At 42.2% G+C, this 24,042-nt stretch overlaps 1 protein-coding gene across 10 annotated transcripts in view; it reads right to left on the bottom strand.

The window, feature by feature from the left end:
• The window catches only part of Fhl1 (four and a half LIM domains 1), a 121,802-nt gene that overhangs the window by 5,687 nt on the left and 92,073 nt on the right, over positions 1-24,042 (bottom strand). The window contains exon 1 of one of the 10 annotated variants that reach the window (XM_028889904.2): positions 16,642-16,746. The exons of 5 other annotated variants lie outside the window; for them this stretch is intronic. Coding sequence is in view for 3 of the 5 variants with exons in the window: in XM_028889901.2 (XP_028745734.1) it covers positions 8,434-8,455 (22 nt within the window). In the remaining 2 variants the exon portion in view is untranslated. Of the gene's footprint in view, positions 1-1,180; positions 1,281-8,433; positions 8,610-16,641; positions 16,747-24,042 lie in introns of those variants that run through there. 4 more of the 10 variants (XM_028889901.2, XM_037199041.1, XM_028889905.2 and 1 more) reach the window with 4 other exon arrangements.

The following is a 24,042-nucleotide window of genomic DNA, read 5'->3' as shown; positions in this document are numbered from 1 at the left end:
GCAATCACTATGCTGACTCACAGAGGACACTAAGGAGGACAAGTAGACCAGTGCTTGTGCTAATGTCACCACACGGGGATTCTGGGAGATTCATCCATTGCTGAACAGTGACCAGGAATGGAGAGGGGAACGGAAAGGTGAGGTGGGACGGGAAAAGGGGGAGACTACTGGGAAGGCAGGTGTATCTGCGCCCACAGCACTGGTCCGCGTGCTGCCCTATGGGCTGGCACAGACAATTCAAAAGGAGCCGGCGGCACAGCAGGCTTGGGACCACTGCTCCTGGGCCAGAAGCCTCCCTGCTAGCTTCTACCTCATACCACGTCACCTTTGCACGGAAGGGGGGGCGGGTATTTCCTGGTGGTCCCCCTCCCTCCCATCTGTACAGTTCTATTAATCAGAACAGAAATTTAACAGCCGAGTCCTTACCACCAGGCACATCTGCGGCCCTCACAAACTTGTTTCAAATGTTAAAGTGGACTTGAAACACAGCAGAAGCAGTTTCAGTCCTCAAAGAGATCCCAAAAAGTTTTGTCCCAGATACTTTGATAGTTGAGGCCTGGGCAGCAGGGCTACAGAATGGCATTCTTGCCTGGCACAGGCACATTGGCAATTACGAATTATTTGCCACAGTGAGGTGCAGTTTTATGAAGAATCAAAATCAAATCTCTCTCAGGTCAAAGCAATGATTACTGGCCTATTCACTGAAGTGTTACCTTTCGGCACATTCGCAAAAGTTTCAAGTATAATCTGGAAAACTGACTTTTGCGAAGGGTTAAACTAATCATTTCAAGACCCTCCTCTCTCCATCCCCTTCACATGAACCACCTCCCTCTGCTCCCCACCCTCACCCCAGCTGTGGCCCTAGATAGCCATACAGAACAGGCCTGCCAAGACCCAGAGTGCTGCTAGCTTTTCCGTAGTCCCTTTGCCAAGTCATTTTCCAGAGACTCCTGCCACCAGGAAGGCACCAAATTCGGGTTTCTATTAGTTCCCAATTTCTTTACACATGTGCTAATTGTTCCTCTCCCACTTAAAACGAGGAATTTACATGACTAAATAGACAGCAATTCCTTAATTTCTGCTAGAAGTCCAAGAGCCTTGACTATTTGAAGCCAACTCTTCATCCAGCGTGTAATTTAGGAAAGAGTGGGGGAGAAACGAGCAGTTGCCTGCTACTCACCGCGGCTCTTCCACCAAGTGAATGGCCCAAACTCCGGCTCCGGCTCCCATTCCCAAGGTTTTTTTTAAATACAACCACATGTCCAAGTTGTTTGGATCTTGTTGCCATAGGCAACCAAATAGCAGAGACTGAGCTAAGGAAACCACACCCTTTGTCTGGGAACCCGCCTGGGCGGCTTGGCCAGAGGCTAATGAACTCTCACTCAGACCCCTGTCAGTCAGTCCGTGCCGCCTGTCACTCACCAAGGGAAAGGAAGCCATGGGACACACACAATGCCCACTGCTTTACACTCCCACCTCCAGGCCCCTCATCTCAAAGAGCTGACGCAGGGAGCAAATGAGCGATATTTCTGTACAACAGTTGCCTAGCACAGTTCGATCGCCCTCAGGTCAATAGGGAAGCATACCAGGGAGGTTCCCTTGTGTGCCTAGGTTAGATACACAGTGCACACACACAAGGAAGCCAGGCCGATCTCCCCAGTTACTAAGTTACTGTGAGGCATCGGTTCAACTTCCTGTCGTCTACAGGCATGAGTACCTGGAGCCTATGGAAAATCACTCTCCGTTTGTTCTAGCTGGTCTCTGCCATCTCTTGTTTTCTTGCTAGGGGCTGATCTGAGAAACCAAGTGATTCTTTAGTAAGGGTATATGCCATGTCAGCCTGGTGGTACAGACTTGCGACCCTTGCTACTCAGGAGACTGATAGAGAAGGATCACAGGTCCAACGCCTGTTTGCACGACAGAATGAGTTCAAAGCTAGCTTACGCAATGTAATGAAACTGTCATCTCATGATTTTTTTTTTAAGTTTTAAAAGGCTGAGAATACAGCTTAGGGGCAGGATCCTTGTCTAACACACACGAGGCCCTGGTTTTAACCCTTGGTACCACAAAATAAGTAAAACGATCACTGGCAAGGAAACCGTTTGCGCAGCACACCAACCCTCCTGGAATTAGCCCTTCAGACCCTATCATCTTGGGCCACATTTGAAAAGCAGTCGCTCTCCCTTACTGAGGTCTTTCTTTTTACTATCACTCTTTCAATGTCGAGGAAAACATTGGTGGATTCTAAATATTTCTATATCCAAGAACCGCACTGATTTGCACCTAAAAGGAGCCCTGCGCCTCTTGGTAGTGCTGAGCTCTAACTTTCTGGTGAAAATATAGGTAGTGGTGTCATACAAAAAGAAAAAAATGCTAGAAAACACAGCAAACTCCCTTCCTAGGTATCTAGGAGCTTTGTTTTGGCTTTTCTTTGAGACAAAGTCTAATTCTGTAGTCTAGGGCTGGTCTTGAACTTGTGGTCAACCTTCTACTTTGACCTCTTAACTGTTAAAATTTTTATAGGCATGAGCCACTATGGCTAGCTGGTATCTAGAGGTTTTCAAGAAAAGGCTAGTTACACTATGGTTTATAAAACCAGAGAGGTATGTGCCAGGCCTTCCTCACTTTAAAAGCATGTATTTTCAGAGCCAATCCCATGTTCTTCACTGCTAAGTCCCACAGCTACAGAACATGACCTGCTCAGTTTCCAGGCATGCAAATGACAAAAGAATTCACAGCTCATCAATGAACAGAGAAGTATCCAGGAGCGGGGGTCCAACCTTTTGACACTGTGACATGATGCTGTGATCTACAAATGTGTTGGGCCATGTTTGTAGCTATCCTGGGATGCATGTAGTCTGTGGGCTGCAGGCTGGGCATGCCTTACTGAAGTGTATTGAAAATGCCCATCAATGAAAGCACCCCTCCATATCATTCCTTTAACACAGTGTCCTAAAGCATACCCAGGGAGCCAATAAAGGAGCCAACTCTAAGTTAATGGTACCAATAAGAAAGGCCTTGGGTCTCAGTAATTCTAAGTTTTTGCTTCTGGCAGTACAATTTTTTTGTATTTTAAAACCAAGAGAAATCAGAATCACCTCAGATTCCCCACCACAATATACTTAAGCCCAGACTCTGTGTACAGCTGGAGAAAACAGGCTTCCAAGGGACTATTTTAGGACTGATTTTAACAGTTGACTTAAGTCATTTCTATGTGTGGAAACACCTATTAATCAAGATAAACTAGAACGTCTAGGAATGTTGGCTTTATTGCCTAATGCACAAACAAGCTGGAATACTTAAAGTATATTAGTAATGTCAAATTCACAAACTTTTTTTTTTTTTGCAAGAAATCTAAGTGAAACTTCGGGCAGCCTGGATTATCCAACTTCGTTTGCCTGTCTAATTACTTCGTACAAACGTACAAAACTATTCCAAACCTTGCAGCATGAGCTTTACTACAAAGCTGGAGTCATGTATTCCTACTGATGACATAGTCATTACCCCTAAACTTCACAGAAAATAGGGGGAGTATGTTCAAGACTAGAACAGTCATAGGAATTAACAATGCCGAGAACCCATCTGACCAATGGCAATGCCCGCACAGAGGTCTTTAAAGGAGAATAAATATCCTAAGTGCTCGGCACCATGGAAGATGGAGCCACATTTGAGAATTCATGGGAGGAAACAAGCTTGCCACCCCCCTCCTGGCCTTCATTAGAAATTAGCACATGAGAAAGAAAATGAACCTCTCTGGTGGAGCTCTATCTACTCCTGCTGATCTCATACTCCAGTAGCACCTATCTCTTAAGACATCATTTTATCCCTTTAGCAATTTGTAAGTACACGAAATGTTCAACCTTTTATACCCTACAAACTTCAGGCACATTTGCCTTGCCCTATGGTGGTTGAACTTGGAAAGGTCATACATCATTAAATGACAATTTTGCTACATGTGGTCACAGTGCTGCCTCCTTTACTGCTTCTTTTGTGGAGGACATCTTGTCCTAGGGTAGCTTCTCGGATGAATTTGAATCTCAATGTACATGGGAGTGAGGATTCTGTCACAGAAAATTCTGCCACTATAATAGGAGCCCAGGGACCTAGTCTAGGACCTTACCTATCAAAGTCCTTCAGTGTGCCCTGCTGGCAGGCAGGTGGAGAAAGGTCACCACTGCTAACCTTCTAAAACTTCAGCGTGTGGACAGGCATTCACAATGGATTCTGATCCAATGATCTCAGCCTCTATTTCTAGGCAATATTGATTTTCCTTCTGAGAAAATGTTTTCTCGTTCGTAAACCAAATTCCTTCTACTTTCACAGATGAAGGAACCTAATGCAATGCAAAACACTACGTCCTGATTTTAAATCTCACCTCTCATTTCCTAAGGTCCCCAGTCATGTGAACTGTCATCTGATTTTTCTAAGTTATCTTTGGTATAAATGTATTTAAGGAAATCAACTCTGGATGCTTAGCTTAATACAGTGAGATGTGGCTGAGTGATCAAATGTTACCTCTCTATTCTAAGGTGGCAGCCTGATTTTCTTTCTATGCCTGCTTCAGAATATACATCATTCTTCACCTAATAAGCAAGCTTCCTCTTTCAGAAAAAAAAATCCTGATTTATAGGCAACATGCCAAGAGGTACGTACAGAAACCTCAACGTCTCAACAAAGAGACTGAAGAGGCTGGGGGCGTCTCTATCAGTAAGATGCTCATTGTGAGAATACCCATAAAAAGACCGGTGCAGTGGTGTGTGCCTGAGGAAGAAGGGACAGGCAGGACAATCCCTGAAGCTTCTACTGACCAGCCAGTCAAGCTCAACTGGTGAGCTCCAGGTTAAGTGAGAGCTCCTGTCTCCAAAAGTAAGGTGGAGAGGGATTGAAAACACCCAACACTGACCACTGGCCTCCGTAAGAGAGAGTGTGTGTGTGTGTGTGTGTGTGTGTGTGAGAGAGAGAGAGAGAGAGAGAGAGAGAGAGAGAGAGAGAGAGAGAGAGAGAGAGAGAGAAAGAGAAAGTGCACGCACACACACACATTTAAGCACTCACACAGATGTATACACAAAAAAAAAGAAAGATGACCTAGCTTCAAATTTAATCATACACCTACAGAATTAGCACCGAGGAACAAAGTAGGAACTTGCTCAAGTCCACTTGTCCTCAAACCCAGTGGTTCAAACCAACATTTCAGGAGGAAGCGGGCGCTGTATCTAGGCAGCTTTCTTTTGTGTGCTTTGCCTGACTACTCTAAGTGCAAACACTGACCACCACCCAGATGGAAAACAAAAGCCAGCTTCTCCTAGTCTGTTCATTGCTCAGTGTAGCACACCAGTGCCATAGCAATGAACGTTGGCTTCCGAAGAAAAGGACATATTGCACTCCTGAGGACATTCAACAAATGGAAAGAAGCTCAGCTGATGAATAGGACACTTGTGTCACAGACCTGCTAATACACCTGGATGTGTCATCAGACATTTGGAAATAAACACCTAAATAGCCTCAGGGAGATGGAGCTTATGAGTCATAGCTGAAAAGCAGTCTATCAAATATCATAGAATATTCAGCAAGTGTTTTTTTTTCTAGTTTAAAAATAGAACATGAACACAATGATTAAAATGATACTAGTAATTTCTCTAGAATGCCACATTTGGTAAAAAAAATAAAATTAAAAGCTCTTTTGGGTCACTCATGTGCAGATAACACCATTTTAATTTATGTCTGGTGTCAGAAGGGTTGGATACAGTATTAGTAAATGAAAAAAAATCTGCTACTATTTTTCCACCTGACAAAGTTGGAATCCTACTACCACTCTATCTGCCTGGGAAATTTTCCCTTAATGCTGTACATGCCACATGCAGCATGTTCTCTCTCTCATATAGGAAGAAAGTTCATGACCAGTGGCCATGGACCATGTCTTTTTGATTTCTTCAGCTGTGGGAAAGTGGTAGGCAGTCATTTAGTGGTCATTAAGAATACAAAATGTTCCCCTGGCTTCGCCTAGTGTTTGGCTGTGGATCTCTGCATCTGCTCCCATCAGTCGTGGGTGAAGCCTCTCTGATGACAGTTGGGCTAGGCACCAATCTATGAGTATAGCAGAATATCATTAGGAACCATTTCATTGACTTTTTTTTTTAATCAGTCATACTTAGTTCTTTGGAGCCAAGGAAACCCCACAAAAGATGGGGAGGAAGGATTCTAGGAACCAGAGAGGTGGAGGATATCACAATAACATGGCCCACAGAATCAACTAAGCAGAGCTCACAGGGGCTCACAAAGACTGAAGTGACAATCATGGAGCCCGGACTGGGCCTGAGCTAGGTCCTCTGCATAAACATTATGGCTGTATACAGCTTGGCATTCTTGTGGGACTCCTAACAGTGGGAGTGGGGGGCATCTGACTCTCCACTGGTTTCCTTCTACATCTCGATATGGAGGTTTGTGCCTAGTCATACTGTAACTTGTTACAGCATACTCGATTGCTATCCCTGGGAGGCCTGCTCTCTTTTTGGAAGGGAAATGGAGGAGGAGCGGACCTAGGGGAGAGGGGAGATGGGAGAGGAGGGGGCTGTGAGCAGTGGAGGGGAAACTGCAGTGGGATCTAGTGGATGTAAAGAATCAAAATGAAAAAATAAAAGAATACAGACTAACATTTGGTTTCCCCTCAGCCTAATCTTCTGCCTCCCGTTCTTCAGTGATTTAAGAAGGCAGTCCATTTCGATTCTTCTTCCCCCAACTCTCAGCTTCCATTTCTGGCATTAAAAAAGGCCTGGCATGTATGAGGGCTACTGGGCAGTTGGCTGGTGAAAAGAATCAAAACTGTAGGATATAAAAAATGATCTTAACTCTCTCTACACCCTTCATCCTGGGCCTTGAGTAAGCAAAAGAGTAAAAGGAATTGAACTGATGCTTTTGCAGACAAAAATGTTCAATGCTGATGTATACATTTTTTTCTTAAAATGTCCTCTGATTGTGTGGATGGTCACTAAAAATGAATCCAAATCCAAAGATCTGAACCTTCATTTTGCTCAATTGAAGCCCATTTCAGAGAGACATTGACTTTTCTTCTGTGAGGACTTCTTTCTCCTCTATGGAACTAGTTATTCTCTGCTTCTATAGACCAAAAAATGTAACACAATGCAAAGTGTTATTTCTTGACTTGAAAAATCATGTACCAAGTGTAAACAATTGTTTTCACAAGTATTATTTTTATTATGTATTATTTAATTTTATTACATTATCATTATTATTATTATTATTATTATTATTACCTCACAACTTAGGTAGTTGATGTGCAGTCAAGGTCCATTAGGACAACTGGTACAGCCGCCTGGTTGGCAGATAATCACAATCTCAGGCATGTGGCAACCATGTTTGTAAAACTGTCACTGAGGGTTACAGAAAAATCCTCAAACAGCTTTTAAACACTTAGAAACAAAAGCAAGAAGTAGATACTAATGAATGAAAGTGTGGAACGCCACTGCAGCATACGTGCTTTCAACCATCGGAAAGGTCATTTCTTCAAAAAGTGTATCAACAGACAATCCCGAGTTTCAAAAAATGAAACTTCCAAAATAAAAATCGAATCAATAAAAAGACTACCATCAGTAGTAACTTTGTCCCTTAACCTGAAAGTGGGAGACAGGACCAAGTGTTTGGTTTCTGCCCATCTATCTTTCTTCATCAGCTCCAAGAGGGGGAAGTGTTACTTGGGCAGAGGGCAAGAGAGCAAGAGCCCCACTCTTGGCTTTGCGGAGTGATACAGAAGTGGCCTTCCAGCCTCCACCCTATTTCACAGGCATCTTGTTTTAGGGCCAAAGGGCTCCTTAAGGCAGGCTAGAAAACAGGAGGAAAATCCTCACTCCTGGTCTTTATCTAGGGGATAGGAAACTTTTTCAGTTAATAACAAACACCATAATTTCCGCAACAAAGAGACGTATAACTGTTTCTTTAGAAAAATAAAGACTACTGTTCAGAAAAAGGAAAGATGTGTTAAGTCCTTTAAGAAACTTTTAGTTACAAATAATCCTTCTTCCCGATCTCGTTTCAATTTACTTTTCCCAAACACCTTAAGTTAGATTTCAAGCACTGTAGAGCTGAAGAGCAGCCTTATGAAGGACCAAAATTCCTAATAACCCAACCCCACAACAACAACAAAAAAAATCAAACTTCTTTCCTCACATCATTTCTTAGTTTCATAAGACATCCTGAAAATGTAAAACAAATTTTAAAAAATCCAATGTCTAAGCTTACTCGAGGAAGAACACTTTCATCTTTGAAACAGCATGAGAATAAAACAGATACCAGCTAGGATTTACTTACCATTTACACAACACTAAAATCACTCAATCCAAAATTATCTTTAGACAAATGACAGATTCACTGGCCTGGAACGAGTGTCATTAAGATAAGAGAAGAACAGAGAGTTTTTACCTGAGTGTCTTTGAGAAGCCATGGCTCAGAGGCCAAGTTTCGGAGCAGCACCTAGACCTGTCTTCTCTCAAGCCCAGATGATAACGCTGTGGCTCATTGGTGCACATACATTTAAGGGGAAGCAGCTCACACAAAAATAACCAAGAGCAGATGTCCCACCCTCCCCTGAGATCACAACCTTAATCCCACTAGAAAATTCTTAACCATTTTAGGTGATCCAAGGGAGAAGAATAGGACCCAGTAAAAATACCAAACGCTACATATAAATACCTGTGGGGCTACTCAGCATCCAAATTAGCTTCAGAGCCAGAGAGGCCACATAGAAAGTCATCCCTGTACCGGAATAAAATTTGGACTCAGCTCTGACATAGCTTAATGCTGAGCCAACCTTATTAATTCACTTTATATGCCACCAGCGCTTGCCTTTGGTCCTATAAAGAATGCATTTTTATCCTGCTAATTGTAAAAGTAACTACAGGAGATGGGCTTTTGCTACCAGTGTAGTTAAAGGAGGTTAGGCACTACAGTGAGAGAACTTAAGAGCGTTAAGGACATTTAATGTCTTCCTGGCTATGTGCCAGCAAACAGCAGATCACTGAAATGGGGAGCAATTCGAGCCACTCTCCCCCCAGCCCCAGAGAGAATGGAATGGTAAAGGTCCCACACAAGCACAACCCTGCTACATCTACAATAGAGGCGGTCTGTCTTACATTTTCTGCTGCCAGAGACAATGATAAAACACGAATACAGAGATCAACCATCATACATTATAGCAACTCCATGGGTCATCACTGGCTGGATACTTGGCGATTGTGAACAGGTTCTAAGAAAAGCCTCAAAGTCTGTCTAGGACCTTTCCTTTGCCCTGGCTCCCATCTCACTGGCTGTGGCACTTAGTCCTCCAAAACAGTCCGATCTGGAATCGAAAAGGTAGCTTTAGTGCTGGGTGGTGGTGGCATACGCCTTTAATCCCAGCACTCGGGAGGCAGAGGCAGGAGGATGTCTGAGAGTTTGATGTCAGCCTGGTCTACACAGCAAGTTCCAGGGCAGCCAGGGCCACACAGAGAAAGAAACCCTGTTTCAAAAAAAAGAAAAAGAAAAAGAAAAAGAAAAAGAAAAAGGAAGGAAGGAAGGAAGGAAGGAAGGAAGGAAGGAAGGAAGGAAGGAAGGAAGGAAGGAAAAAGAGTGGCTTTGGCTTTGGTTATGAACTCCAAGAAAGGGAGGAGACTTTCATTCTGGGACAGGCCCCGGGCTAACGACTTAACAAGCACTAGTCTGTCCGATCATGTATGCTCCAGGCTAGGGGCTAGGGCACTGCTTTGCTTGTCCCCACGGTCCTGCAGCACAGAGTATGCAAATGTGATGTGCAGAGATGGGTCAATGAGTTTCCCAATTCTTTTGACCTTTAAGCTTTCAAGGAAAAGTTACTCAGAAAGATAAATGAAATTTCTGCCTACTCTTGGTTATCTGGAGCCTGGTATAAGAATAAAATTCAGGTGGTTTAGTTAAAAAAATAAGCCTAGGAAAATAAGTACGGGCATTGTGCTTTCTTCCACACCTTCCTAGACATTCCCTTGTTCAGGATGATTAAATTATAACAGACTGACTAGTTACAATAATACCACACCCCTAAAATCAACACACACTTTTCACGTAGGGAAATGTTCTTACTTTATTAGATGATTAACCTTTAAAACTCCTAAACTTTCTATTTTAGTGAGGTATTCCTTTCAGTAGGGTCAATGTATTTGTAAACGTCCCTCTTAACAGTGCTGTGAGCAGCAAGCTTCGTGGATCTACTGTGGTCTTACAGGACACCAATTCCGGTTTCAAGCTTGACACTGGGATGGAGGTTTTAGAGCAACTCGAAGGTTCATTTAGGTGTTGGTTCATTTTGAAAAGCAAACAGAGATTATGGACATATGGCTTCATGAAGTAGGCAAATATAATTGGGTCTATTTTTCCTCAAATAGAAGAGAAGATACAAAGATAAGAGAACTACCTGGTGACCACTAGTCAGTAATGACAGTGTGATCTGGCGGCTCAACCTACTACTGCATTTATTCCACTTGCAACATACGCCAACCACGTAACCCAGATTTCCGAAGAGACTATATAAGACATGACTACTGTCTCTTTGGACACTGGCTCCTAGTGTTAATGTCAACCCTCACACACAATTAGATCTTTCACCAAACTAAAGCATTATGGGCCATTTACTGTTAATGTTCCTGGTTACCTTACAGAACTTGATGGTAAGACCCTGTTGTAGAGATACTGCATACCTGAGCCATAGAACATTGAGAAATCAAACTGGTACTCACCAGGAAGCTTCATCCCTACTGGCTAGCAGGTACTATGTACACTATCAGAGGAGAAAAGCAGTCATCATTCTTCTTCTTCTTTTTTTTTTTTTTTTTTTTTTTTGGTTATTTTGAGACAGGGTTTCTCTGTGTAATTTTGGTGCCTGTCCTGGATCTCGCTCTATAGAGATCTGCCTGGCTCTGTCTCCCAAGTACTGAGATTAAAGGTGTGTGCCACCACCGCCCGGGCACAGCCATCAGTCTTACCAGCTATGAACCCTGCAAGCTATAGTAACAACTGGCCTGATGAGATAGGTCCACTGGGACAATAGTGGCATGAATGTTATGGGAATATCCAACCACTTTCTGATTATATTTGTCCCACTCCACAAGATGAAACCCACATTTGGTTCCATTATTGGGGCTAACAACTTGCCGCTAGATAGGTCACAGACCATAGGAGAGAACACAACACTATTACTCTGCTATATGGCATAGTATTAATCTGACTTCTAATGAATTATCATTATAACCATCAATTAGTACATTTTTCAACTCTCATCAGGGAAGCTTCTTTTGGCAGTAGATGATGATTAACACAGAAAACCCACAACTGATCAAAGTGCAGAGACTAAGACCGAAGAATGCTCAGCCCTAAATGAGACATCTCACACTGCATTCCCTTTTCCTGAGGTTCAAAGATGGTCGTGGAAGAGAGGGGCGGACAGATTGTAAGAGCCAGGGCTAGGTACAGCAGGGTATTTGCACATAAGAATTCACACCAATCAAGACAGCATGCCCAAATCTTCAGAGGTTCTAGCCAGACAAAAGCCCAGCCCAGAGAGGGAAGGGTGGCTACCAAATCCAACCACTAGCTTAACAGTTACTGTCAAGTGACAGCTGCTAGGAGAAGAAGGGTCTGTTTTCCTTAAGGATACGGCCCCTGGAAGGTTGACCGTGCTTCAGTGGAAGGCCATACATCTAAGAGTATATGAGCAGCACAGACTCTACTTGATGTGGTTAAAAAACAGACAACACAGAGTGAAGGGGGTTGGATTTGGGAGGAGTTCAGAGAGGGAAGGAGGTGAATATAATCAAGACACATTGTATGAAGTTCTCAAAGAACTGATTAAAAATGAGAAAAATGAGGATAAAGAAATAAAATGAATTTTTTTTTTTTTGGTTTTTCGAGACAGGGTTTCTCTGCGTAGCTTTGCGCCTTTCCTGGAGCTCACTTGGTAGCCCAGGCTGGCCTCGAACTCACAGAGATCCACCTGGCTCTGCCTCCCGAGTGCTGGGATTAAAGGCGTGCGCCACCACCGCCCAGCTAAAATGAAAATTTTTTAAAAATGCCCTTTTCCATGAGAAAAAAAGAATTTCTCAGTAAGAACAGTTAATAAATTGTCCCATCTTGGCTCAATTGTCCAGACACTTTGATGGTTACTTAGCAGATACCCAAACATTCCCAAACTTCATTGGCATTTCAGCTGATCTTGTTATACATTGACTGCACGATGTTTAACAACCCCTCTGATAATCAGTGTACTGTTTACACTGTGGGGGAAGCTGGCTGGCAGATAGTGAACAATTCTCTTTGGCACCTATCCTATGCTAGCCAGATCAGCATGACTTTTTATTGAGTGCTAGGCATCAAATCCCTTCAGTCCCCTCTAGCATGTGATCTATCCTCCCAAGACCATTTACATCAGAGTTTATCTACTCATCCTTGTCTTCCAACAACCCATGGATGCATTCTATCCTCTCACTGGGATCCATCTATGATTATGCTACCCTATCCACTCATTTCTCTTATATGACCAACACTTAGACAGATGTCCTACTACTATGTACTACAAAGTGATTTGCTAAACATGGGAAATAAAATATGGTCCTTACTGTGAAGTGTTACCTGGATAAATATACAAAATATTTCTATGCAAGGCAGAGCATGATGTTATAGGAAAGATATACAATGTTAACACTATTTGTCATTGACAGAAATCCTATCAGGATGGGGACCAGAAAACACTTGATATCATGGCCTCTATGCCATGACTGATTCCTGAATAGTGAAAACAGTACTGTGTAGAGAATGAGGAGGGGTCATTCGAGAAAAAGATAGAATGTGGGTCAAGTTATGAGATGAATATGAGGCATGCTCAAGAAGCAGGATGAGTTCTGGTTGGGAGAAGGTTGTTAGAAGCAGAGTGATAAGGAAGTGATGCAACCAAAGCTAGGGGCAGGAAAGCCAGAACACACAGGGCTTTTTTTCCCAATTGGTGCAAAGGAAGGGTGAGATCTGAGTGATGTAAGCAGTGATAAGGGGAGCTATCAAAGGGAGAGTCTAAAGGCTGGGGCGTGGCCTTGAGGGGCACTGCATTTGACCAGATGATATGTATGGTAGGCTAAATGAATAGGAGGCACTAGCAATGGGGACAGAAGGAAAAGACTAGGTTGAAGGGATATTATAGGGTGGGATAGAGGAGTTACTAGTTGCAAAGGAAGAGATAAAGTCCAAAAGCTGCCTGAAGTTGAAATTCCACGTGAGTAGGAAAATAGGAGACAATGTGTGAAAGAGTGGTACTTCGCCAGCCCTTTCCAGTGAGGCTCTTCTGAGACGTCGACAGCAAACACAGGCTACAGCAAACACAGGCTAACGGGATCTAGCATTTCAAGTCAGAAAGACCAAAGGTAAGATCATAATGGAATCCCGTTTGTGCAATCCAACCTTTGACTCTGCCTCTGAATGCCACCGGGAGGATCACACCTCAAAGTTCAAATGGGTGAAACCCAAGAGTCAAAAAGCAAATTTGGTGACCCACTTGGCCTGTATATAGCTCAAGAGCTCCTCCTCCTTCACAGCATGACCTTGGTCAGCCTTCTGTTTTACTCCATTTTCTTTTTACTCAAGAACATTTCCGGATTACTGAAAACTTATTAAAACAATTAAAGCCACTAGTCATAGCCAAAAGCAAGAGCCTGATTACAACCTGTTATGGAGTCTTGGTGGTTTCAGCTTAAACTTTTATACATTATTTTATTCTTTCCTACTACCAATAAACTAATAGGTTGTAAGTCTCTCCCAGTATAATTTTGTCAGGCCACAAGTCCCTCCACCATTTCTCCTGAGTCTAAACACATGGTTAAAGCATCTCGTCATGTACTATGATATGATGTGATTCAATGTTGAACTGTCCAGAGTATTTTGTGCCCTGTGTACTCTTGCCAGAAATAAGTCCAGAGCCACTTCAGCCATCTCGGGTTCCTGGCAATCTTTAAGGTTGAAAAGAGCCCTTTTGCCAACTGACATGTCCAATTTTGCAATGTCACTTCTTAAATGTCACAATTCCCAGCATACCCATGAAAGAGCAAAATGAAGGAACACTCTGGGACCACACAAGTGCTGCTTCGTAACCTAAGAGCCAAATGAAAACCCAGAATTCTGCTCACCCAAAGGGTCTCTGAGTCTCAGAGAAAAGACAAGAGTGGCTATGGAAAAGGGAAGGCCCATTACAAATGATATAAGATACACAAAAAGAAGACTATAAATATCGAGGCAACTTGAAAATGCCAAGTAAGTCTATTGAAAATAATTTATTCTGCAATTCCCCAGGCCCTATGGTTTCTTTATAATACTCAGGGATTAAGAATGGTATATGCTATGATGTGTGTTATTTGATTTTTGAAATGTCATTTCATGATTAGCAATAGCTTTAAAGTTTCTTGTCCCTTAAGTCTGTCCTTTTCCATGTTTTTAAAGACCCTTACCAAGATACAAAAACTATCAAAACCACATCATGTAGCTATTTTCGTGAGACTCTCACCAGAAATTACCATAAGAATAACACTGAACATATGGCTATCAAAGAAAGTCTCTATGGTGATATCAGACTTTAAAACAAACAAACAAACAAAAACAGAGATTGCATTTAGATGAAGAATGAAGAGAAAAGTGGAACAAGGAAATAAGAACGCAGAAAAATTTTAGAATATATAATATAAATATAGACCATCAGATCAAGGGAAAATAAATGTCTTATGAATCTGAGACACTACTGGTAGGGATAAATCTTTGTCATATTTTAGGTGTTAAAATTCTCTCCTAGTCTATTTCTACCATCCACTTGTGATATATCTGTTTTATTTCCATGTTGCCATGTGCCATGATTCAAAACACCCTTTCAGTCATCCCAAGTCCTGGCAGTCACCAACTCCACCTGTTATGAGCCTTTCAAGCTTCTGAGAGATGTTAGAGGGCTAAGCATTCTGTGGCCTTAGTCTACCATTCACTCAGCTGATTCATCTCCTAAAAAGGAAAAAGAACAGGCCAAATAGAGTACCCATGCCTTTATTCTTTCTTTGGTAGTGGGGCTGGAATCCAGGGTCTTGAACATGCTGAGCAGGCACTCTACCACTGAGCTACAGCCCTCTCCCTCATACCTTTATCCTTAGTGCTGACAGTTATGATTGACTACCTTGATTGTAAAGAGCCCATAGTTCTTTGTGAGCCTTCCTTTCTGGTGTGAAATATTCAGACTAGTGAGAGATTATCTTCTTTTTATTAAAAGACTATGTTAAATATTATACAATATTATGCATTCCTCTTTTCAAACTGTAAACAGAGCATAGCTATTGAACTGAATGTTGAAGTTGAAGAAACTCATGCATGGTTAATTAGGGTTTGCTCAAAAGACAATCTGAACTTAATGTGGTAGAGTGTGAGGATGATAGGAAGAAAGACCAAGAAGTGATCTGCATGTGACTCAGGAAGTCCCTATTTTGTTAGGTGCTGGAGTTAACTATTTTGATAATGGAGCCACTCTGGATTTGTGGCAAATTGAAAAATCACAGAGGGCTAAAGCTCACTTGGCTTCTATTTGTCTTGTTTGCTCTACAAGTCTCTCAATCTAGACTCCACCCACAAGTACCCACAGGCACATCCAAGAGAGTGGTAGCCCACAGTGACTCATGTTGAAAGCAAACAAGAATAACTTTCTGTGGAAAGAGCTATTCTGCTGTGCCAGGCACTACTTTGTGAAAACTGACCTAGTGATCTTGGTGTGTGGTCTACCAACAGATCGCTGCCCCAATGGGTAGCTTTTCTTCCCTGACAGCCAGTCTATATATGATGAGAACAGAGATTTTGGAAGAACTGGGATATACCATGGGCCGAGTCTGAGGGTGTTTTGTAGCAGGAATCTTAAGAGTTCTTATTAATAAAATCAAACCCGAGGCGAGTTATTGGGGTCCATGCTGGTAGATCAGAGAGACAGAACAAGCCACAGCTATCTCACCTTGCCGGATCCTCAGCTGGTCTTGTCTCCTCAGACTGGAGGCCTCTGAGTCCTCATCCGGAATGGGCCTCAGCTGAATTACTGCTCAAAAGCCTGAATGCTTAACCAGCCAAAAACCTCTAGTTTCTGGTCCTCACGCCTTATATATCTCTCTGCTTTCTACCACCACTCCCTGGGCTTAAAGGCTGGCTTTCTGGGATTAAAGGCGTATGTTACCATGCTTGGCTATTTCCAATGTGGCCTTGAACTCACAGAGATCCAGAGGGATTTCTATCTCTGGAATGCTAGGATTAAAGGTGTGAGTGCCACCATTTTCTAGCCTTTGTATTTAGTGGCTGTCTGTTCTCTGACCCCAGATAAATTTATTAGAGTACACAATATTTTGGGCAACACAATACCACCACAGTGTTTTCATTTGCATAGAGTGTTTCATGGTCATGTTGAAATGATTTCCAACACAAGGCACTGTTCCTCGTACCCAATCAAGATGATTCCACCAAGGGGTCTTTACTCATTATAGCACAAAACCTAGGGATAAAGTTTATAGTAAATTATGATCATGGTCCCTTATCTTTTCTAATTATCAATGGAGATGAATTGAGGTCACTAACCTTGAGCTGGGAATGAAGTATGGTGGATTCTCTCATGCAATGGTTAGAGTCTAGTTGACAAGACCATAAACTCTGGCTAACTTCAAAGTGGTAGTTGACAATGAGCTACAAGATAGAAAGACTAGGTTGAAGGGGGAGCCAGGGGGTCTACGAGAACCACTGACACCTAAGAGCAAGTGTGATTAATTTCCAATTTCCCAGAGTCAAGCAATGTGTTCTCTATGGCAGTTAGCAAGTACATTGAAGAGAATGAGGAGAGCACAGTGGGCAGCAAACAGGTCTCACAGAAAGGAGAGCAGCAGAGTTGGAGACAGAACTCAGTAGTAGAGCACAGGCTTGCACATAGGCAAAACCCTAAACACAGTCCATTAGAACATCCCCAAAAGGGATCTTAACTAGGTCTAATGTAGCAAAAAGCTAGTAAAGGACATACACTTGGAAAGACTGCCACAATAACCTTAATTCCAGCCCATCTTGTTTTCTTTTCTTTTAGTTTTTTGAGACAGGGTTTCTCTGTGTAGCTTTGCGCCTTTCCTGGAACTCGCTTTGGAGACCAGACTGGCCTCGAACTCACAGAGATCCGCCTGGCTCTGCCTCCCGAGTGCTGGGATTAAAGGCGTGCGCCACCCATCTTGTTTTCTAAACTTCATTTTATTTTCAAGCAGTGTAACAATAAAAAAACAAATATGTGAAATGTGTGCCTAAATGTACATAAATCAAGGTTGCTTAAGTTATGAAAAATGAGACAAAGAGTAATGAATAGTAATTATTCTACTTCATTCATGAACTTTAGAGTGGTGTGAATCACACATAACTTTTCAAATCCCTCCATAAAGAAAATTCAAGGCTTAATTTTACATGAGATTGGTTCAACAATTAATATCATCTTGAAGATAAAGAATTGATTTTCTCCAAATTTAATATGGATATATTGACTTTATAACGCTCAGGTGAACATAATGCAGTGCCTAATAGAATGGACTCTGGAGCCACAATGTCTAGAGGAGAATTCTAACCTTTACCACTTTCTGGTTCTATGACATGGGAAATATTTTATCTAACTTCTCTGTAATTCAACTTGCTCATTTGCAAACTGGAAATAAAAATAGTGCCTATGTGATCTCATTGTGAAGACCTGTGTGATATTCTTATGAAAAATAAAGCATATTTGTTACTCAGGAGAGTGACTGACACACTGCAATCACTATATATTATTTATTTAACAACACTGCAAAAATGTAGCTGTCCCAAACCTCAGCTTCCTGCAAGGAGAATTTATTAAGTTCACCAGTTCACAGGAGGTATGTGGAAAGGAGATAAGAGCTCAGAATCTTGGCCAAGAGCCCAGTCTCAAAGACCATGGGCCTGTGAATAACTGAAGAACTTTGAGCAAAGTTCAAAGTCCTCAGGACTCAGAGGAATGGAGGCTGGAATACAACAGCCCAAAGGAGAGGACTGCATATCCAAACCGGAGTAAGAATGGTTTCTGAACAAATGAGAGAGACCACGTGAGAACAAAGCTCTTTGAATTCTCAAGGGAATGGCTAGGTAAATTGAAGGGCACCTGCCTGATCTAGGAGTGAGTCTTTCCTATAGCCTTCCTACAAGGAAAAAAAAAAAAAGAAAAAAAGAACCCAGTTGATAGAGTGGACAAGGAGGCCTTTCCAACCTAGAGTTAACAGACTTCCCACACAACTTCTGAGTATGAATGAATAAGGCAGGTTAACTGCATCACACACATCTCACAACCTAAGTTGATTTCTCAGGACCAACAAAAAAAAAAAAAAAAAAGAGGCTACCCCATAGCCAGGAACCATCTCCAGGATGCAAACTACAATTGCATTCTGTAAGCTAATTTTCAATGAATGCCAGGGAAGTAGATATGGAAGACCTATTTTATGAAACCATGTATATATAAGACAGGCTTGCCGGGAGGTGGTGGTGCACGCCTTTAATCCCAGCACTCAGGAGGCAGAGGCAGGCGGATCTCTGTGAGTTTGAGGCCAGCCTGGGCTACCAAGTGAGTTCCAGGAAAGGCACAAAGCTACACAGAGAAACCCTGTCTCGAAAAACAAAAAACAAAACAAAACAAAAAGACAGGCTCAGAAGCTCAGGTGAAATAGTTGCCTTGGCTCACAGCTTGGGCAAGTACAACAAGGCCTAAAGTCTCAAGTGTTAGAAATATACACCATTTATCCTATACATATCAAATATGCATGAAGTCAATCCCACATGTCTATGCCAAGGTGACTTCTGGGTCAAAAGTCAAGAAGAATTTTCTAACCGGTCTGTGGACAGGATAGATGAAATGGCAGCAACTGGCCTTCCAGACAGCTATCTACAATGACCAGGGACCAAGAAAAAAAGGTGGAAAGGCTGTATTGTCAGGCCTACAGAGATCACCCAAGACTCCTAAAGCTAACCCTTCCCCTCCCTAACCCTATGACTCGGCTCACCCCAAGAGAACGCAAGGAAAGGGACAAGAACAATGTACAGCCCCTGAGAAGTAGACAGAGGCAGGGGACAGCTGTGGGATCAACTTGGAGGAAAGGGCAGACTGCTCTCAATGTCTTCCTGAGACTCCCCTGCAAACTCCCATCACCTCTCTAGTGGCAGAGCTTGGGGAAGGTCCACAGTCATAATGTCTCAACCCTGTGCCTTATGTATTTTACCTATGCTTCCAATCAGGGATTCGTTTGGGTTAGCAATATGCCTCTAAAAAATGAAAGGTCATCGGTGAATGGTAGTAAAGGTAGTCTTCTGGAGTTACCCATAATAGTATATAAAAATATTTCAGAATGATAATAATGATATTTCTTGGGTAGAAACTCAAGAAAGCTGTGCATGGTTTTACATGTTCACAGTAATTGTTAAAGCTTCCAAGTTCAAGACCTCACCAAGCTGATCATTATCTACTCAGATGAAATATGCCATAAAATAACACAGCATAAGAACCCACCCTTTTAATATACATACTTCAATGTGTCTATAGCATATTCACATAGTTATATATCCATCCATACTATCTAACTCCAGAGGATGTAAACCACTCCCAAAGAAGTCTGGCCTTCTAAGCAGTCACTCTTCTTTCTCCCCACCACCAGCACCCACCCAGGCCAGCCCCTCACATGCACAAGCCTACTTCCCTTCCCCACCCCAGGCCAGCCCCTCACATGCACAAGCCTACTTCCCTTCCCCACCCCAGGCCAGCCCCTCACAAGCACAAGCCTACTTCCTGTCTCCATGGAGTTGCCTGTTCAGGACATTTTATATAAATGGGATCATACAGTATGTGGTGTCCCGGCTAGTTTTATGTCAACTTGATGCAAGCTAAAGTCATCTGAAAGGAAGGAACCTCAATTGAGAAAATGCCTCCATAAGATCTAACTAAGGCATTTTCTTAATGAGTGACTGATGAGAGAGGGTCCAGCCCACTGTAGGTGGGGCCATCTCTGGGCTGGTGGTCCTGGGTTCTATAAGAAAGGCGGCTGAGCAAGCAATGATGAGCAAGCAGGTAAGCAGCTCTCCTCCATGGCTTCTGCATCAGCTCCTGCCTCCAGGTTCCTGCCCTCACTGCCTTGAGGATGAACTGCTATATGGAACCATGAGCGAAATAAACCCTTTCCTCCCCAAGTTGCTTTTGGTCAGGGTGTTTCACCACAGCAATAGTAACCCTAATGAAGACAAGTGGTATTCTATGTCTGATATCTTCCACTATTTTTATTCCATTAGATATTTTCAAGAATGTTATAACATCAATTAATACCTTGTTTCATGACTGAATGATATTCCAGTGTATATATGCACAATATATTGTTCATCCATGTATTAGCTGACACATTTGAGTCATCTCTACTTTCTGGCTAGTATAAGGAATGCTACCACTAGCATCGTTCCGTATGAGGATTTTTTAAATGTGTGCTTTTAAGTATTCTTACTTTTATTTCTTTATTGGCTGGTGTACACACAGGTGGAGATCAGGACAACTTGGAGTTGCTTCTCTCCATGTATTGAACTCAGATGCTCAGGCGTGGCACAAGCACCTTGACCTGCAAAGCCATCTCATCAGCCCTTCAATACATACATTTTAAAAGGAGACAGGAGTCCAGCATGGCACACACATCTTAATCCCAGCACTTGGGAGGCCGAGGCGGGCAGATCTGAGTTTAAGGCCAGCCTGGTCTACATATCAAGTTCCAGAACAACCAGAGATAAGTAGTGAGAGTGTGTCTCAAAAAAATAATAAAACGTACAAGAGTATATAATGAAAAGTCCCCCCCTTCCATTGCCTGTCACCAGATAGCTACTCCCCCTGTGAATTCACAACCACTGGTACCACTGTTTCCTTCTTCCTCTTCCTCCTACTTTTTTTTTTGGGGGGGGGAGATATGTTTGAAACATAATCACATCATGTAGCCCAGGCTGGCCTTAAACTCATGCTCCTCCTACCTCAGCCTCCTGAGTGATGAAATTACAGGCATGCTGTATTCCCATGCTCAGCTACTGCTGTCTTCTGATGCTTCCAGACAGACTACACATATAAGAAGTAGGGAGCTGAGTAGCTGTTATCTTTTTCACTCTTTTTGTAACAATACTAATTAAACAAAAAGAGGCATGAATTTGAAAGGGAGTTTGGGGGTGTCAACATGGGAGAGTTACAGGGAAAAGAGGGAGCTATTATATATTTTAATTAATTTTTTTTAAAGAAAAAAGGTGCCGGGCGGTGGTGGCACACGCCTTTAATACCAGCACTCAGGAGGCAGGGCCAGGCCAAGGCCAGCATGGGCTACAGAGTGAGTTCCAGGACAGCAAGGACTACACAAATAAAGAAAACCCTGTTTCAAAAAACCTAAAGGAAAAATATGGAAAGAAGAGAGAAAAGCAAATGGAAATCTCAAATGAATCAGGTAGTTCCCAAAGCCTAGATTATTTCTGTGCATACAGAGAAGATGCCATCTAGAAATCTTATGCCAACTATGCTTAAGATCACCTTTATCTAATAAGCCACCCAGAGAGGAAGCGGCTTTTGATCCCAAATCTGCACTCTTTAAAGTAAATCAAAGGGCCTTGCTTTCGATTTGAAATGAATTTTAAACATTCACCTTAGTAAAACACTTACACTGACCATTACATGTCCGTGCAGAGCCACACCATGGGAGATTGGTGGCAATGCAGGATCTACTTCTCAATCAAGAGGTGCCTTGGTGTTCACTAAGTCCTAAGGCTGAAAAACAAACTCTAAAGCACTTGGCTTCCAAATGGTCGTGTTGTTTTCTTTACCTATTAAAAAAAGGCAAGGTGGCCTCTCAGCTGGGGATTATAATGTGAGCAACCTGAGCTGGGCACAAGCCCTTCTGGGATGAGACTGGAGACATATCACTCTGATGCATACTACCAAGAAAGTGCACAACTCTGAGTCACAGGTCTGACCTTAAAACTACTGCATGCTGGGGAAAACAAAGTAACAATCCTGGTCATTATGTAAGTCTGCCACGGAATCTTCAACTATATCTACATCAGAAAAATTTCAACTCAGCCCACAATTGTTCCTGCTTCAAAACCAAAGAGTACCTGGACTCCTAGAGCCTCAAAGTTCAGTCCTTCCTGAAACAGGCACTTGCTTTTTAAAAGGTCACAGAAGTAACTTACAGAAGGGATGGACGGTCCTTGACTGTTTGTGACTGATGAACCCATTTCTACAGACACACAAGGAAAGGGAATATCGCCAGCCCTTTACTCCAGTTGCACAGCAAACATTACAAAATAGTAACTATGGGCTGCAAGGGAAGGGCTGATGTTTATAAGTCGGCATAGCCTAAATGGGGTGTTTTTGATCAAACACCTCCCCTCAAGGCTCGGAGATCTACGAGAAGAGGAGGCAGGAAGAGTGTTAGAGCCAGATGGTGGGTGACTCCAGTGTCTTGGTTCTGAGGGAACTGTTTTAAAAGTACACAGACTATCTATTGTTGCTAGATGTTAACGTGGAGTGTTGCAGCAAACCAGGACTGTGGAAGTATAGAAAAACCTAATTACTCTTATGTCCCTCCAAAGTATCCCCCCCATTTAATGCTACAAATACATATGTAAGTTTATATAAATAACCATTTTGGATCAGGAACTGTACAAAGAAGACATCAATTCAGGAATGTACAATAAGGTATTTAATTTTCAGTCTCTCTGAACAAGTTCACAAATCATTTAAGCAAAAGTTGATGATATAAACCTATAATTCTAGCATGTGGAAGCCAGAGATGGGAGTGTTACCACAATTTCAAGGACAGCTTAGTATATACAGCAAGTACCAGGCAACCTCAGACAACCTCCCGAGACTGTCTCAAAAAACAAAAAATCAATTTAAATTTTAGTACAATGGGATTGAGATAACGAGATTGAATTTAAACTCATTTTAAGTTTTTATTTAACAAAATTAAGAGCAATGAGCATTTTTTTCTGGCTTTAGTGTGTTGTACCTAGAGGACAGACACAAGTCTTGGAACCAAAGTCTTCACAAACATGATGGTCGAACTACCGAGTTATTTACCAGAAAAACTAATTTTCTTTCATCGATGAAATGGGGATATTAATAGCTGTCCTGCTTTCCCTATAGAATTATTTTAATGAATGGTATATGCTCAATATTGTGTATCTAATATCAATAATAAGTTAATCAGGCCTAGTTCTAAGTCAATGTTCTCATTTTTTACATGACTCACATGTATCACATGGCATAAAACCTTTAGGTAGATGATTATGAAAAGACCAAGAATCCCTGTGATAAGAATCCTCTCCCTCATGTTGGCCCAAACTTTCAAGTCTGTTGGATTTAGAAAATAGTAATACAGGTTTTTCAGTTTCACCCAGAGTTGAACTATTCTAATCATCTTCTACTCAGGTAACATCTGAGTCTTGGCAAAGGCACAAGGAGCTGGGGACAAATGTATAAAAGGCAAGCTCACGGAATTTCGGTTCTTTGCTTCAATGTACAACTCAAAGCACTCTCTGCTACATACTTGCACAGGGTATTTTTAGCTGCTTCAAGTAACTGACATGGTCCATCCTTCATTCTTTATGAAAAAACTAACTTGGAAAGACTTCAACAAGCGAAGAAGTATAACAAAAGTTAGTTGTAAGACTTTTATTTGGAGGAAGAGGCAATAAAAGAAGGAACACTTCTGTTCTCTATTGTTTCAAAGGGCTAGAGCTTTAGCAATGACTTGAAGAAGTGATTAATCCCTCTGTAACATAGCCAGGACGGGGTTTATTTTCCTACTGTTATGATGGTAACTTAGACCACACAGAACAACAATATCAGATATCAATTCCCGCCAGAGCTGTAACTTTCTAAATGTAGTGATTAGTAATTTGTCAGATTGTCTGCCATTAGGCACACAAACAGACACT

The sequence above is a fragment of the Peromyscus leucopus genome, chromosome X, assembly GCF_004664715.2.
Source record: "Peromyscus leucopus breed LL Stock chromosome X, UCI_PerLeu_2.1, whole genome shotgun sequence".
In the NCBI taxonomy this organism is placed as follows: domain Eukaryota; kingdom Metazoa; phylum Chordata; class Mammalia; order Rodentia; family Cricetidae; genus Peromyscus; species Peromyscus leucopus.
Note: the sequence above shows the minus strand (reverse complement) of the source record. Positions and strands in the feature narration are given on the sequence as shown.